This window comes from Wallemia ichthyophaga, assembly GCF_000400465.1.
Source record: "Wallemia ichthyophaga EXF-994 unplaced genomic scaffold scaffold4, whole genome shotgun sequence".
In the NCBI taxonomy this organism is placed as follows: Eukaryota; Fungi; Basidiomycota; class Wallemiomycetes; order Wallemiales; family Wallemiaceae; genus Wallemia; species Wallemia ichthyophaga.
This window is the reverse complement of record NW_008806277.1, coordinates 74299-90149: the sequence shown is the minus strand read 5'-3', so window position 1 is coordinate 90149 and position 15851 is coordinate 74299. Positions and strand designations below refer to the sequence as shown.

The 15851-nt window shown below is 47.0% G+C and overlaps 8 protein-coding genes across 8 annotated transcripts; 5 read left to right on the top strand and 3 right to left on the bottom strand.

Annotated features, from left to right (window-relative positions):
* Window positions 1–76: 76 nt before the first annotated feature.
* J056_003301 (Methionine aminopeptidase 2-like protein) lies at window positions 77–1391 on the top strand (the record flags this gene model as incomplete). The annotated part of the gene is made up of 2 exons (XM_009268524.1): window positions 77–626; window positions 676–1391. The coding sequence occupies 2 exons, from the start codon at window positions 77–79 to the stop codon at window positions 1389–1391; spliced, it is 1266 nt and encodes a 421-aa protein (XP_009266799.1).
* An 87-nt stretch (window positions 1392–1478) lies between these two features.
* Window positions 1479–3542, top strand: J056_003300 (Transmembrane protein C30D11.06c; the record flags this gene model as incomplete). Its single annotated transcript, XM_009268523.1, has 6 exons — window positions 1479–1636; window positions 1680–1793; window positions 1966–2066; window positions 2113–2445; window positions 2503–3081; window positions 3139–3542. The coding sequence occupies 6 exons, from the start codon at window positions 1479–1481 to the stop codon at window positions 3540–3542; spliced, it is 1689 nt and encodes a 562-aa protein (XP_009266798.1).
* Window positions 3543–4789: 1247 nt separating this feature from the next.
* Window positions 4790–5629, bottom strand: J056_003299 (UPF0644 protein PB2B4.06; the record flags this gene model as incomplete). Its single annotated transcript, XM_009268522.1, has 1 exon — window positions 4790–5629. The coding sequence occupies one exon, from the start codon at window positions 5627–5629 to the stop codon at window positions 4790–4792; it is 840 nt and encodes a 279-aa protein (XP_009266797.1).
* Window positions 5630–5699: 70 nt separating this feature from the next.
* J056_003298 (SIT4-associating protein) lies at window positions 5700–8761 on the bottom strand (the record flags this gene model as incomplete). The annotated part of the gene is made up of 3 exons (XM_009268521.1): window positions 5700–6245; window positions 6298–8479; window positions 8538–8761. The coding sequence occupies 3 exons, from the start codon at window positions 8759–8761 to the stop codon at window positions 5700–5702; spliced, it is 2952 nt and encodes a 983-aa protein (XP_009266796.1).
* Window positions 8762–8826: 65 nt separating this feature from the next.
* J056_003297 (Indoleamine 2,3-dioxygenase family protein) lies at window positions 8827–12071 on the top strand (the record flags this gene model as incomplete). The annotated part of the gene is made up of 4 exons (XM_009268520.1): window positions 8827–9147; window positions 9198–10270; window positions 10455–10836; window positions 10890–12071. 4 exons carry the CDS (start codon window positions 8827–8829, stop codon window positions 12069–12071), a joined length of 2958 nt encoding a protein of 985 aa, XP_009266795.1.
* A 173-nt stretch (window positions 12072–12244) lies between these two features.
* On the bottom strand, window positions 12245–12937 carry J056_003296 (uncharacterized protein; the record flags this gene model as incomplete). Its single annotated transcript, XM_009268519.1, has 1 exon — window positions 12245–12937. One exon carries the CDS (start codon window positions 12935–12937, stop codon window positions 12245–12247), a length of 693 nt encoding a protein of 230 aa, XP_009266794.1.
* An 823-nt stretch (window positions 12938–13760) lies between these two features.
* J056_003295 (PHO85 cyclin-1) lies at window positions 13761–14777 on the top strand (the record flags this gene model as incomplete). Its single annotated transcript, XM_009268518.1, has 1 exon — window positions 13761–14777. The coding sequence occupies one exon, from the start codon at window positions 13761–13763 to the stop codon at window positions 14775–14777; it is 1017 nt and encodes a 338-aa protein (XP_009266793.1).
* A 199-nt stretch (window positions 14778–14976) lies between these two features.
* Window positions 14977–15849, top strand: J056_003294 (WD repeat domain-containing protein 83; the record flags this gene model as incomplete). The annotated part of the gene is made up of 1 exon (XM_009268517.1): window positions 14977–15849. The coding sequence occupies one exon, from the start codon at window positions 14977–14979 to the stop codon at window positions 15847–15849; it is 873 nt and encodes a 290-aa protein (XP_009266792.1).
* Window positions 15850–15851: the final 2 nt, after the last annotated feature.

The following is a 15851-nucleotide window of genomic DNA, read 5'->3' as shown; positions in this document are numbered from 1 at the left end:
TATTGTAAACTCGTATTTATTGCTGATATTAGTTATAAAAATTTAAGATTCAGTTGCGCTTACACCACCACCACCAATGTCAGCAGACGAGGAGAAGAAAATAATAGACAACGCTGAGGAGGAAGAGGAGGATGAGGAGGAAACGAACAACCCGCAAGCTCAGGCGGTAGATGGCGAAGGAGCAGCCAAGAAGAAGAAGAAGAAAAAGAACAACAACAAGAAGAAAAAGAAGGCAACAGCGCAATCAGAGCCACCTCGCGTAGGCATTACGAAGCTCTTCCCCAATGGCAGTTATCCTGAGGGAGAGATACAGGAATATTCCGGCGAAAACTCGTACAGAACGACATCAGCTGAGAAGAAGGAAGCTGAGAAGCTGGCGATGGCAGATCCCGTAAAGACATACAGCGATATACGTAGAGCTGGTGAGGTGCATCGTCAAGTACGCAGCTACGTCCAGCGCAGTGTCAAGCCTGGAATGTCAATGACAGAGATTGCAGAGATGGTCGAAGACGGAACACGGGCGTGTGTTGAAGAGGATGGCCTCAACAGTGGCGTTGGTTTCCCTACCGGCGTCAGTCTGAATGATTGCGCTGCGCACTACACACCCAATGCGGGTGATAAGACTGGTGAGTGGGGTTGCTTTATCGGTCTCAATGCTAATTTGTGCATCCACAGTTCTCAACGCATCAGATGTACTCAAAATTGATTTCGGCGTTCACGTCAACGGTCGCATCGTTGATTCGGCATTCACGCTCAACTTTGAACCAACTTATAACAAACTCCTCGAAGCTGTCAAGGCTGCGACTAATACAGGTATCAAAGTCGCTGGTATTGATATGCGTTTGGGCGATATAGGCGCTGAAATACAAGAAGTCATGGAGAGCCATGAGGTTGAAGTGAATGGGACGACGTACCCAGTGAAGGCTATCCGCAACCTCTGTGGCCACTCTATCGATAAATATAAAATCCACGGCGGGAAATCCGTCCCGATTGTGAACAACGGTGATCAAACTAAGATGGAAGAAGGGGAGTACTACGCTATTGAGACGTTCGGTAGTACCGGAAGAGGTTACGTCAGTGACCAAGGTGTTTGCTCGCACTATGGACGTAACAAGGACGCGCCTCACGTACCACTACGCACACAATCAGCAAAATCATTGTTAAAGGTGATTGACAAGAACTTTGGTACGCTGCCATTCTGCCGTAGATATCTCGATCGGATTGGAGAATCGAGGTATTTACTCGCATTGAACAATCTTGTGGATGCCGGTATCGTGAATGACTACCCACCTTTGCACGATATTAAGGGTAGCATGACAGCACAATTTGAGCACACCATCTTGCTTAGACCGACAGTTAAAGAGGTTGTGAGTAGGGGAACTGACTATTAGCGTGATTGTGCGTATCATACACATAATTTGATTTTTCTTCCTTCTTGTTTGTTTCATACCGTCATCAGCGTGAAGATAGAGATTAGAATGGCAGGATCTGGCAGTCAACTGCCCACTGTGCTCCTTGTACTGTGTACGCTTTCTGCACTGCTCGCCACGATTATCAGCCTGGCTGGTATTAAGACGCATTTACTCAATTACCGTATGCCGCTGCTGCAGAGATTTACAGTGAGGATATTGGTCATGTGCGTGTGGCGCTAGTTGCATGCCCATCTCACTCCTCTTAAGGCTGCCCGTTTACGCTCTCGCGTCCCTAATTTCACTCTTCTCGCTCGATGCTGCGTATTGGATCGATGTCGGTAGGGATCTTTATGAGGTGCGTCGGGCACATTGGGATTACATGTTTATATTTAATTATAACAGGCTTTCGTTATTTACTGTTTCTTTAATCTTCTCGTAAGTTTACCCGTTTCACTCCACCGATAACAATGACGTCTAACGCCTGACGCCGATACCAGGTTGAATACCTGCAAGTAGACGCTTTTGAATAATATTGTCCGCTGACTCATCTCAGCGGCGGTGAACGTCAGCTTATCATTTCTCTCCTCGGCCGCAAGCCCACCAAGCACCTTTTCCCGGTCACCTTCTTCCAGGACTCAATGGACGTCTCTGATCGTAGGTTTCTTGGCTTCGTAAATCTCTTTGCTCACCCACACGTAAGCACACAGCTTCCTCTTCCTCAAAAGAGGCATTCTCCAATACGCCTGGGTGAAACCTCTGCTCGCTATCCTTACCCTCATCCTCAAGCTTACAGACAAGTACGATGACGGAAACATAGCCTGGAATGCCGGTTATACCTATGTCCAGCTCATATACAATGTCAGTATTTGTACTGCACTCTACTGTCTCGCCATGTTCTGGGTGACGGTACACGACGACCTGCGCGGCTTCAGACCCATTCCCAAGTTCATATGCGTGAAGGGAATTCTTTTTGCCACTTTTTGGCAAGGTCTTCTTGTGTCCTTCCTTGTGGCGGTGGGGGCGATTCCGAGACGTGCGTTTTTTTTTTTTCCTTTTGTCACGCTCAACTTGCTAACGCGAGCGTAACTAGTCGGACCATACACAGATAACGAGCATATCTCTCTAGCTATTGGTGATATGCTCATCTGTTTCGAAATGCCTCTGTTCGCAATACTCCACCTATTCGCCTTCTCAAGCGGCGACTATGTGTCAAAATCCGCTTATCTCTCCTCACGACTCCCGCTGGCATATGCATTCAGGGACTCGTTCGCTATGAAGGATGTCTTCATCGATTCCCTCCAGACGCTCAAGGGCGACGGGTTCGACTATAGACAGTTCGAGCCTGTCGCAGCGAACAAGATTCATCAGGGCAGAGCCATCAATACTCGCCTCGGTGCTGGTTTGCGTTATGCCAGCGGCGGTGCTCGGAAATACTGGGTCGGCGGTGTGCGCAATGGCGATGGCGATGGCGATAGAGCAGGAGTGAGTGGGTTGACTAACGACCACTACAGCAGCTATAATTCTATCAATACCTCCTCGCCAGCTGCAAATGCAAACGCAAACTTAAGTGCGAGCAGACGCAAGCGCCCAGTCGACGACCTCTCGACGTGTAGTTTCGGAGAAACTTCAGCTGAAGAGGATAAATTGTATTCTGAGGCGAAGCGACTGCGTGAGTGGAGATGGTCTTTAGACGCTATTTCTTACACTCACACTTACTACGCTACAGCATACGGTGACTACAATTACCCCCATATAGACGTATCGCGGGAGGAGGAGATGCGTTTGAGACGTGATATGGAAGATCAGGTTCTCGCAAACAAAAGGAGCGCGGCTAGTCGACTCCTCTCGCCCAAGTCGGCGTCATCAGCTTCCGCTCACCTCCAGCGGCCTAAGGAGAGCGTGCAGACGCGTAAGAGTCTCTCCAATGTCCATAATGTCCATAATGAGCAGGATCAGGAGCATAATGAACATGAGCAGGAGGATATACCAGGCCACAGCCATTCATATCAAAATAGATACGAAATTGACGATGAAGATGACCAAGATGATAACAGTACGATATCTACATCCACTCAAACACCACTCAATAGTGTTTTATATGACTACAGAGAGCTAAATCCGTGGAGCTGACTAGTTCATTTTTCATATGTTTAGTTTTTGTTTTAAGATTATTGGGATTACAATTAATTTACTAAAGATATGCAACGGTTGCTTTACAAGTTGATAGGACTATCACCATGATCAGAATGCAGCAAAAGTCCTTTGGTATAATCAGCATGTGTGATAAAATGGACATATGGAACTAGTAGTTAGCTTTATAATCATCATGCATTGGTCGAGCTTCTTGATTAAGAGACCGATTAGGAAACCGTAAGGAATTCTTGTAAGTGACTGCTAGTCTCTGTTCCAGCTCTGTTATGTTCAAACTATCTACTTTTAATTTCCTATCATCGTAGCAAATCCATTTCAGAGTTGGGAAGGAGATTCCCCCAACTTGACATCATGACTGGATTCCAAATGTAGATCAATTCCAATTTTTGGAAGCAAAGTGGAAAATCCAGAGCTTTCAGCGACATTTTTGCGGTTATCATCTTGAGTCTGCACAAATTTGGAAGTAGAGACAAAAGTTTCACTATTTTCTTGTAAGGACCATTCTCGTGTAAGTTGAAATTGATAGTTGCAGATCTAGTATAATTATCAGTGAAGGTTGTTATATCAATTCAGGTAACATACATTATTATATTCGATAGATGGATTCTCAATGACGTTGTTTAACAAGCTAATGAAGTTTTCCGCTTTTACATTCGATACTTTGTTATGGAAATTTTGACGTGTATTGTCGAGGGAGTCCTAGCAGGTCATGGAGGCTGGCTCTATGAGAAGCAGCTCTTCCGACGATGGAAATGCCTTGTGGAAACCACTGCAAAGCGATCGCAACGTATAATGCTCGTCTTCTTTGAGGTGGCTGAGTATCTCAACAATAATGTCGTGTGGTAGATATTGAAGATTCATTGAATCGTCGTTGCAGCTGTGAAAGATATGTTTCAATTAAGGTTTATACACACGTGAATATTTTCACTCTTCTGGAAGCTCAAGTGCTAGCTTTGATTTGTTTTACTTATCAAAAGAGCTCCTTTTCTCTATTGTGTTGGCGTTAATATATATCATTGAATTCTGAGACCTTCGTCATTTGCAAGAATCGAAAAAGAAGATGGTTGATGATGGCTCAAAGAATCTGCAAGAAGCGCTACAGCTAGCCAAACATCAAAGGCACGCATACATACATCAAAGGCATACAGCCCAGTATCAGCATCAACATATGCAAGCATGAACAAAAAAAAAGAGCAACACGTAATCTAATCCAAAACTACACTAATCTAGGCCTTCTCTGTGCCTAACGCTTTCCTGATATTCTTTTTATCCGCCAAGAAGGACCACCTAGGCTCGATGAAGAGGGCATTAGCCTGAGCGTGCGCCTTTCCTGACAAATCCGAGAGCTCAGCCTTAACAAAAGCCTTCCTGCCGTCCCTCTTTTCGAGCGTGCTCCTAATAACGACGAACTGGTCCGCCTTGACGGGCACTCTATAGCTGATATTGAGGGTAGCAGTTACGCCAGTCTTGCCCGGCAGCGAGAGAAGGGCAGTTCTTGCGAGGCTTTCGTCGAACAGCGTTGCGATTAGGCCGCCATGCACGATACCGTCATGCCCGCAGACCCCGCGGCCGACATGGAGGGTGACCACAGCCTCGCTGTCATCGTGACGTGCGTGTACCAGCGGCGCTATAGCCAACCGGCCCGGTGAACGGAGAGCGCCGGCTGTGAGTGTGTTTATTACCCGGTTCTGCTCCATCGCTGCATAGGGACGGGACTCATACCAATCACTATCGCTCTTCAAGGCCTGAACATGCGCCAGTTGGTGTATCTCCTTTTCTAGCGCTAGCGTGTGCGATTGGCCAGCATCGCTCAGCGGCGACGGCGGCCCAGGAGCAGGTGCGGGGTAGAGCATTGCGAGAGCGTGCGGCGGTCGCAGCGCACCCATCGCATATCCTCCGATTAGTGCGCATGACGTGCCTAGTATGAATGCAGATGTGGTGATTGTGCGCCGCTGGCGTGGTGTGTTGGTGGGGATGGTGGTAAGTGCGCGTGGAAGCGAGTTGATAGACTTAATAGAATTCGCAGAGTTGCTGCTCCGGGTCGCGCCTTTAAATATTGAAGTCATGGTTGTTAGTCAAGGCAACTACCGATTATCACAGAATCTTGTATACATTTTATATTACAATACTCCCGTCTCATTCCGTCTTTGCACTGTCCTCGGCTATCAGCACCATGTCGTCTTTCGGCGCCTCAACTACGACGCCGTCCACTTCGCGCTTGACACACTCGTCCGTCACTTCCGCCGCCGCGTTAGAGCCAGGTCCTAGAGGCGCCCCAGTGTCGAGGTCAGCTTGCGACGACGCCTCGCGCTCATCAACTACTTTGCCTATCTTAAGACCTTTAATGGCATCATTGATGTTCTGAGTGTGTTGCGAGTGCTCTGGGTGATCCATTTCCTCCATGTGTTCTGAGTGTTCCGTGTGTTCGTCGTCGTCGAAATCAGGGATAGTGATAGTGCTGACTATGTCTGCAGCTCCTTCTCCTTCGCTGTCTACACTCTCCTTAAAGTCCCGCGACCAGTCTGCTGGTGTAAGGTTTTGTGTAGCTGCAGGCGCAAAATTGTCGCCGAATGGATTACCAGAGCTGCTGCAGTGCGGCATACCGAACGGATCGACGTCATCCATACCGCCCTGGGTGAAATCACCAAACTCATCGTCATCTGTGTTCATAAAGTTGCTGAGCTATACCAAGCTTAGCAATCTTTGTTTAGCAAAAAAAAAGTAAAGAACTCACTTGTGCACCTCCACCAGCCACTTCATTCATATCATCCTCATCCAGCGATTGCGACTGCGACTGCGACTGCGACTGCGGATGCGCACCTTTGAAGCTAAACGAGCTGAAGAAAGAGTCATCGTCATCGTCATCCTCGTCGAAATTGATATTGGCATGCGACTGTCCACTCAGGCTTCGATAGCTGCTTCCGAATCCAGCACTCATGAAACCGATATCATCATCACTATCACTGTCGTCCTGGTCTCCTTCAACCTTACCATACTGACCAAATGGGTTAGTATCCGGACGTATACCTCCTAACGGCTCCTTCTCCAGATTCTGTACAGTTCTTAGTGGTCCTTGCACAAACGCGTCCCATTCGTCTTGTGGGAAGGACGTCTTGATGCGTTCATAGAGCGTGTCGTGTTTTTCAAACACTTTCTGACATTCATCCGCTATGAGCATCACATGTCCTGAGTAGCCGGGTGTCGGTGTCTTCCTCTCAACGCTCTCCTTCACCTTGCCATGCCCAATCAACAGTTTCTCTATTAGGCGAGCATCGTTAAAAAGAGACACTGCGACTTCCATATTTAGTCCACGCTCCAACGGTGCATTCAGCACCTGCAGTATCACGTCGTAGACTACGTTGTGCAGAAATGGATTGCTAGCGTACTCGAAAAAGAGGTCTGTGAGCGTTTTAAGAATTCCGTTGTTTATCAACGCTTTCTTAAGACTCTCCCCTGTAGTGAGTTGCGTCGATTGGTTATCGTCAGTGTGAGCGTGAGGTATGGACAAACTAGACGTTGATTGTGGTAGTTGTTGAGTATTCTCAGAGCGTTCTGCTGTATGGGGTGTGTGTGGATGTGTAGAGTCCGAATGAGTGGAGTCTGAATGAGGTGCGTCTACGGGTATCTCTTCCATTTCCTCATTTTCGTCCGTTTCCTCGCTATCTGACAGTGCTCGCGATAGCTGTGTTAATGCTTCCAGTCCACCAATCAGCCTCCCGTAGCCGTCATAGTGTGGACCGTTAAACGCTGGTCTATTGAAGATGGCCATATTCGAACAATGGAGCAACTCAGCATAAAGTTCACATATCCTGAACCTCTCAAATGTTAGAGGCTTGATAGGGCCAGTTGAAGACATGATCATGCCTTTGTAGCTGCGCGGATGATTGAGCAGGCTCTGAAAGTCTGACAATCTATTCGTGAAAGCCTTCAATATCGAGCCTAAATGTACTATACCGATAGATTGAGACATTTGATTCATTGCTTCCTCTAATGTGTCTTTGTCAGACTGTTCCTTTTCTTCTTCCTTTTTAGACAACTGTTCGTCGTTGAGGTTACTCATGTTACTCACGCTACTAGTATCATCTTCGTTGAGGCTGTTGATAGACTCTTGATGCTGAGATTGTTGTATGGTAATGAGTTTGTTTCTAAGTGTGTGGAATAAATGCGGTTCGCTGAAATCAGCATTGTTTTTTCTAATGAGTTCTATATAAATGGATAAGATGGAGATGAGTGAAGAAGTAACTGATGCAAGTTTCTCATTATTGGGTTCATTACTCGAGTCATTAATAGAATCAGGAAGGTGATTTGTGGATATGTCGCCGCTATCGACTTTGTTGCCAACTGGAACGTCATCTAGGATAAAATTGATAAGCTTATTAACCAGGTCATCACTTGCAAGCTGTCTTGCCAAGTTGTTTGAAATATAAATTTGATTATCACCATTGGCTGCAGGCGGAGAAGGTGCAGAGAATGTGATGACAGTTTTCATCAAGTCAGAAACAGCTAAATGAGCATCTTTTGAGTATTCTGAAGAGAGAATATTTGATAATTTTGGTATGAAATCTGATTGAGTGAAAAACTCAATGAGAGATGAGTTATGGTGATCAGAGACAATTAATCTAAATAGTAAATCACCGATAACGGGAGTTTCAATGTGTTTGAGGAACGAATCTATAGGAGATGGTTGAGCTTTGAGGAATTCAACCACTTGATCTGACTTAGTGTCTAACAATTTTGCCAATATTTTTCCCCAATAGCCGACAAAGGGGTTTAAATCATTCAACTCTTGGGTGGACTTGTTGATAATAAAATCCCAGAATGGCTGTATGTACTCGTTGCGATTTGAAGGCTCTAGTAGAGTATTGTGTATCGCAGGAATATCACTGGACAATATCTCGGTGGCCACGTACGGGAATCTTAAATGAATGAGGTGAATTGAGATGATTGAAGAGTTTAAAGTATTAAAAGACCCACCTCAGCTTATTCCTGTCGTCATCAACTGTTGCCTTGCCAATAGAGTAGCTTAGAAGCTTTCTGAGGTTATGCGGCAGTGTCAAATACTCTATCAGTCTGTAATTATGAGATTTAGATTCGTGTACGACGGAATCTTCTTGTAGGATCTCTTCAAGCTCGACGTTATGGTTATCGAGTATCTGATCAATCTCTTTATTAACCCCGAATCCTAATCGCCAATACATTTTTTTTAGTATTATAATTTACTTGTTTGTTTATATAATTCCCCTCTTGATCTCCTTCTTTCAAGATGTCAAGATCGCTGATGATGGCCACGGATCAAGAAGCGCTCTCCGCCAAAATGAATTCCAATACAAAATTACCTCATCAGCATTTCCTATCGCAGCGCTCGCTCACCTACTCCGGAAGCTTGGACTGCTCCACGCTTGCCGCTGCCGATTTCGACGTCGATCCCAGATCCGCGTTTCTCCCACCAGAAGAGCCTTTGAGGAGGTTATCTGAGTGCTATGATATATGGGAGTTAGCGTTGGATTCTGCCCAAAATCTCCCTCTTCTTCTAGACGGTGCTAACAACGAGGTTTCGAATACATGGCGTAATGCCATCTGTGGCGTGAGTGGTGTGAGTTTTGCGTAAGCATTTCTAACGTCGTTGCCGATTAGATGTCTGTACTCGAGCCCCCTACTATCCTTTCCGACGGTATCCGCTCGGTTCGAAGAGCATACACTGTGCTGTCGTTCCTCGCTCATTTCTTCGTTCACTCGCAGCCAGCGCACAAGAAGCAGACTACGCAATCGACACAGATCATACCACGCTCCATCGCGATTCCTTGGCATACCACCGCTCTGGCTCTCGGTCTACCTCCGATCCTCACCTACGCCTCCACAGTACTGTGGAACTGGGAGTACATTGACAAATCAAAGGGCCTTAGACGTGGAAATCTCCGAGCACCCTTGACTTTCACTCAATCCCGCGATGAAGAACACTTCTACTTAACTTCGGCGCATATTGAAGTAGAGGGGAGATTATGTTTGGAGAGGATGTCTCAATGTCTCGATGAAGCGTTTATGGCAGACGTATCACCGCAGGTGTCGTTTCCCAGGATGTGCAGGCAGTTGACTGATCTAGCCGCTCAAATAAATGTGCTTACAGAGATACTCGTCGCAGTGCGTGCAGAATGCAGTCCCGAAGTGTTCTACACGAGCATAAGGCGATGGTTCAACGGACCAAATGGCGAGGGCAAGTGGCATTACGAAGGCGTCGACCCGCTGGGGGTGTATAGAGACTACGGCGGACCATCTGCAGGGCAATCATCACTAATTCACGCTATAGATGCCTTCCTGGGGGTAAATCATGCTCCTGTAGACGACGAAGCTGATTTCGACGACACTTTTATGCGCAGAATGCAGACGTACATGCCTGACTATCACAGGCGGTTCCTTAATCACCTCAAATGTGTCGAACCGAGCTGCCGGGATGTCGTGGGTACGTCGCATAATGCTGACCTGCAATCTGCGTACAATGGTGCGATAGAATCGATGAAGAAGTTGCGTAGTGAACATATCAAGATAGCTACGCTGTATGTTGTGACGCAGTCGCGCAAGGCAGAGAAAGAATCAGACTCAAATTCAGCAAATGTCCCGGAATCGCGCGATACGGATATCAAAGGTACAGGAGGGACATCATTGATAAAGTTTCTCAAGACATGCCGCGATAGAACACATTCGACGTTGTTGTAAAGGTATATAATATAGATTACGATGATTGCGATGAATATGATGACACTATAAATGTAAATATAAATGTACCTCCGCTTTTGTCATGCGTGCGCGGTCATTGCCTTTCGGAACTCGGCGATCACTACCGTTATGTGAGAATGGAAAGATAGCGCCGCGGATAAGCTGACGTGGTGGATTCAGGGAAAGTACAGTGGGAGTAGAGAGAGAAAAAATTGATTTCGGTGGCAATGTCGGTAGCGGTGGTGTGCTGCGAGCTGCAGAAAAGGTACTTGGCAGCGTAAAAGAGGGATTTCTGGGTTATGGGTTTGGGCCAGTGACAGCGATTTCACGTCAGTTGATTGTGTCGTACTTTCAGCGAATCGAGATTGGGAGGCTGGTTGTACTCGGTGATGAGGGTGCTGTGGTATTTGGAAAGGGGGAACCGGGCAAACAGCCACAAGCCACCATCACAGTAAAGAATCACGCTTTCTGGGTGCGTCTACTCCTAATGAACGATGTTGGTTTCAGCGAGGCGTACATGTTCGGCGATATAGACGTCGATGATCTCACTTCCGTCTTCAAGGTGTGTCGTGGGTTGCGAGGCGCGTCGATGTGTGCTTACCGCGCCTTTTATAGATTTTCATAGCTAACCGCAAGCACCTCGCTGAAATGTCGACTCTGCCTTCTTATCTGTATAGCTGGCTGGCGTATGCTCTCAACACGCGTTTCGCAAACAGCATAACGAACACGCGTCGCAATATCTCAGCTCACTACGATATCTCAAACGACATGTTCACCAGCTTCCTCTCCCCCGATATGACATACAGCTGCGGTATCTACGAGGATCCCAAGGCAGATACGGAGGTGGCGTTGGCGCTTACTGGGAGCAATGGCAGCAACGGTAGCACCACCAATAACGGCAGCACAACCAGCAACTCGAAGAAAAAACAGAAAACACACAAACTGAAACTAAACAACAACGGCCGCACACTGGCTAATGGGGATGCAGTGAATGAGGGTGATGATCTGCACGCTGCGCAGCTGCGAAAGCTGCACACAATCATACACAAAACTAGCATTCTCCCCAACATGCGTTTGCTAGAAATAGGCAGTGGGTGGGGATCGTTTGCGATCGAGGCGTGCAAGCTTTACCCGAGTCTAATAGTCGACACACTCACTCTGAGCACAGCGCAGAAAGAGCTCGCCGAGCAACGTATCAGTGATGCTGGACTGAGTAATCGCATCAGGGTGCATCTCTGCGATTATAGAAACATGCCACAGAGTTGGCACGCAAATTTCGACCGTGTCGTATCGATTGAAATGATCGAAGCTGTGGGTATAGAGTACCTGGCCCGTTACTTCGATTGCCTTGATTGGGCACTCAATGACAACGGCATCGCCGTCATCCAGGCTATTACCATCCCCGAAGGTCGTTTCGGGGCTTACGTTAAGAATGTCGATTTCATTCGCAAGTATATTTTCCCGGGTGGCGTTCTGCCTAGTCTCACAGCCCTCTTTGATACACTCTTGGAGGGCACCAAAGGAAAGCTGGTGGTCGATAATGTTGTGCAGATAGGCCCTCATTACTCTCGCACTCTTCGCGATTGGCGCAGGGCTTTCGAGGCGTCGTTCGATACACAAATTCGCCATCATCTCGCACTCGAACATAAAGGATTGTCGGATGAGGCGATCGAGGTGTTTAGACGCAAGTGGGTTTACTACTTTACTTACTGTGAGGCAGGATTCGATGCACGTGCTATTGGCGATCATATACTCACTATCACCCGCGAATCCAACCCACAGATGGTGAGTGATTAGGTGGAGTGAAGGCCAATGGGAACTCAAATTAGAATTCAAATGAAACTAGAAACAAAATAGGAAAATGGATTATAATAGGTACTTCAAGCTACCTGCTGTCTACTGATTCTACTGATAAACTGCGTGTATTATTTTGACTAGGTATCCATATAATAAGACATATTCAGTCATGGTTATGTTGTGATGACTGTCACCCAGCCAGCCTCAGTATCTGCTTCCAGTTCACTATCACGATTGCTAGCACTGCTAATACTGCTATCCGCATCAAGAACGCCGTCCAGCTCACCAACTTCACCGTCGAAGGATGTACTGAGGTTTGCTAGGTCGTGTGTAGCCTGAAGAACGTCCGTACGAGACTGAGGGTGTGCATGTGTCTGAGTCTCATGTGCAAAAGACAGCTGTTTGTCGTTTCTCAGCAGCTGGATTATTTCCTGGTTGTGTTCCAAGTCCGTTTCGACGAGCTCAGGGACCTGATAATGGACGTCAGTGGTGGCTGTGAAAGCGGGTGAGGCGGGAGTAGGTGTATGTATGCTGTTATCGGCGCTGCCCACACTGCCACTCTCCACCTGCACGCTGCTGCTGTCGATGCGGGGAGAGGAAGGTGGATTGGTGGAGGGTGGAGTGGATGCGTTGCCCGTGTTGCTGCTCGTGGTGTCATTGCTAGTACCACCAGCACTGTCGCTGCCGCTACTCCTACTCCTACTTCTACTCTCCTCGCCCTGGAAATAACTCGCGCGCTGCTTCACATTCATGCTTGTGGAATTGCTGGATATCCTTCGATGGGCATCGGCGACGCCTTCGCTTGTGCTCGGCCGGTGCTGCTGCTCCAAAGCGCTTATTCGTTCTCTTACGCTGATATTGGGCATGGGGTTGGGTGCATTGGGGTGTGTGCTGTGATGAGCTGTGCTGCGTGTTGTCGCTGTCCAATGTGATATATTGTGTGTTTGTGTGCGATATACTAATATATTGTAGTCTACGCGCTGTCTGCTGCCCCTCCCTGCGGACTATACGTTGGCCGGTTCAAGACGTCAGAATTTGTAGCCAAATGAGCGGAAAAGGCTGAAAATATTCATATTTCACCCAAAAAGACAAAATAGATCTGACAGCTGTTTTATGAAATTGAGCCCGATGAGATATGAATTAGACATTTGGTGACGTAAATTGAGGTATTTGACTGATTTGTGAGGATAGAGGGTGGGTTTTGTGCGGGAGTGCAGTGCTTGTACTAGATGTATTGCTTGCATGTATTCTCGCCTTTCCCGCCCTTGTTTACTATTACGCAATGACGTGCATATCTCGACGAAAAGTTAGAATTTTACGCGTTTGAAAGGTGGTTTGAAAGGGATGCTCAAGCTCCCTACGGATATGCCCCCTCCTCATCTCAAAAGACACAAGAAAATAAAAATTTTTGCCAACCCTAGGTCTTAATAAAGTTGACGGCGAAGCAGGTTGAAAGCATGTCAACAAATCAATCATAAGGTACAAATGGAATATAAAATGAGAAGATGAAATATTTCTTAGTTGAGAACGTCCACAAGCTCAAAGTGAAAGACCTTCCTTATTGAGAATAAGTGAAAAAGTTGGAACGTAACAATGAAGATTGATAGGAAGTGCCCGTTTAGTCAATTAAGCTTCTTTAAGCATGAAAAGGAGTTATTGGAATTTGTTTACTCACCCGTTACGCCCTCAATGATCACCTACCTCGCAAAGAAGACAACGGATAGCTTGTTATCGGCTGGGGGGAAGAATGGATATGAATCAGTACTCACACCACCTGCTACGCCAACAAAAGATGCTGCTGAATTGCCCAATTTGTCTTTGACAGATGATTTACTCGCTCAATCATCTACCTTGCCCAGTTTGGAATGCTTTATCGCAACTCTGGTTGACCAATCAAATGTCCAAGTTCCAACTCTCATTTCTACCCTCGTTTACTTGGATAGACTTAGGCTCAAGCTTCCACCCGTTGCTAAAGGCATGTCTTGCACCAGACATAGAGTATTCTTGGCTGCTTTGATAGTCGCTTCAAAATTTCTTAATGACAGCAGCCCTAAGAACAAGCACTGGGCTAGACACGCTAGGTTGTTTAGTGTGGCAGAGGTTAACTTGATGGAGAGGCAGCTGCTGTCCTTTTTGAATTTTGAATTGAATATAACTCATCAAGACATTGTCAGGGAGTTTGGTCCGTTAATTAGGGCGCCTCCAGTAAACATGGCTGGAATGGCTGGAATGGCTCCCATCTCTCCCATCTCGCAAATGCCACAGATGCCTGCACAGATGATGCTTCCATATCAGCAATACCAGCCACTACAGCCACCACCTATGTTCTACCACAACTTACACAATATCCCCGCGTACCCATCCCCATCGGCAATACGCAAACACCACCAACTTCGTCAACAAAGATCACAGCCAACGCTTCGTCCACGCGGGAATATCTCACTTAGTCCGCTGAATCAACAGCAAACATATCACTCGCAGCAGCAACAGCACTCTTACCACACTCACTCTAATCACCCACATCACCCACTCCAGACACAGAACATACCTTCATTGATGGCCCTAGCTAGTCCACCAGAGACACCACTCGAATTGAAACACCCAGCAGTCGCGAGTAAGATCACAAAATCTTCACATTTTTACAACAACAGAATATTCAATAAACTGATTAGGAGGAAGGGATCAGCGCAGGAGATAGTTAGATAGACACAAACAAACGCGCTCATTTATGTATTCATAGCTGCTCATACGCACAGAAGCAGCAACCCCACAAACACCACGCTCATTTCAATTTCTAGTAAACTCATACCTACACTACATAGCGGAGTATAAGCAGGTAATTATACTTTAATCATTTGTATTTAATAACTTATACGATACACACTGTAATCTAAACCGAACAACCATGACGCAACTTCTCGGCCACAGCGGGCCCGTGAATGTAGTAAAGTTCAACAACAATGCGGGGCGGTATTGCCTAAGTGGAGGGCGAGATCGCAGTATACGACTATGGAATCCGCACACGGCGAGCCAAGTGAAGGCGTACAACGGGCACGGCTACGAGGTGCTTGGGTTGAGCATAACGCCCGACAACACCCATTTCGCCAGCTGCGGGGGAGACAAGAGTGTATTTGTATGGGATGTGCAAGCGGGCGCGACAGTACGCAGGTGCGTTGGACACGACAGCAAAGTGAACACGGTGGCATTCAACGGCGATGCCTCAGTGCTACTGTCTGGCTCGTTTGACTCTACGGTGCGCATATGGGATATGCGTGCTAGACAGCGTCTCCCTCTGCAGATACTTGACGATGCTTCGGATAGCGTGGTGGATGTGTGTGTCAGTGGCTCCATCGTTTACTCTGCTAGCGTAGATGGCTTTGTGCGCACTTACGATCTTAGAGCTGGACAGCTCCGTCAGGATTACCTCGATCACGCCGTCACTTCTGTTAAACCTACATCGGATAACTCCGCCATCCTCGTCTCTACGCTGGATAATAAAGTGCGGTTGCTAGATACGGCGACGGGAGAACTCCTCGCTACGTTCTCCGGTCACGCCGCTGAGAAGTTCAAAGCGGTTTCTACTTTCGGGCTTGGTGACTCGTCTGTCATCAGCACCAGCGAGGATGGCAGACTACTCGTATGGGATATGCTGGAGAGTAGAATAGTATCACAGCACAAGTCACACGAGAAGGCGGTGCTTTACGTCGACCACCACCCCACACGCGAGGAAATGGTTAGCAGTGGGAGTGATGGTGTTATTAATTTCTATAGCAGGTAGAA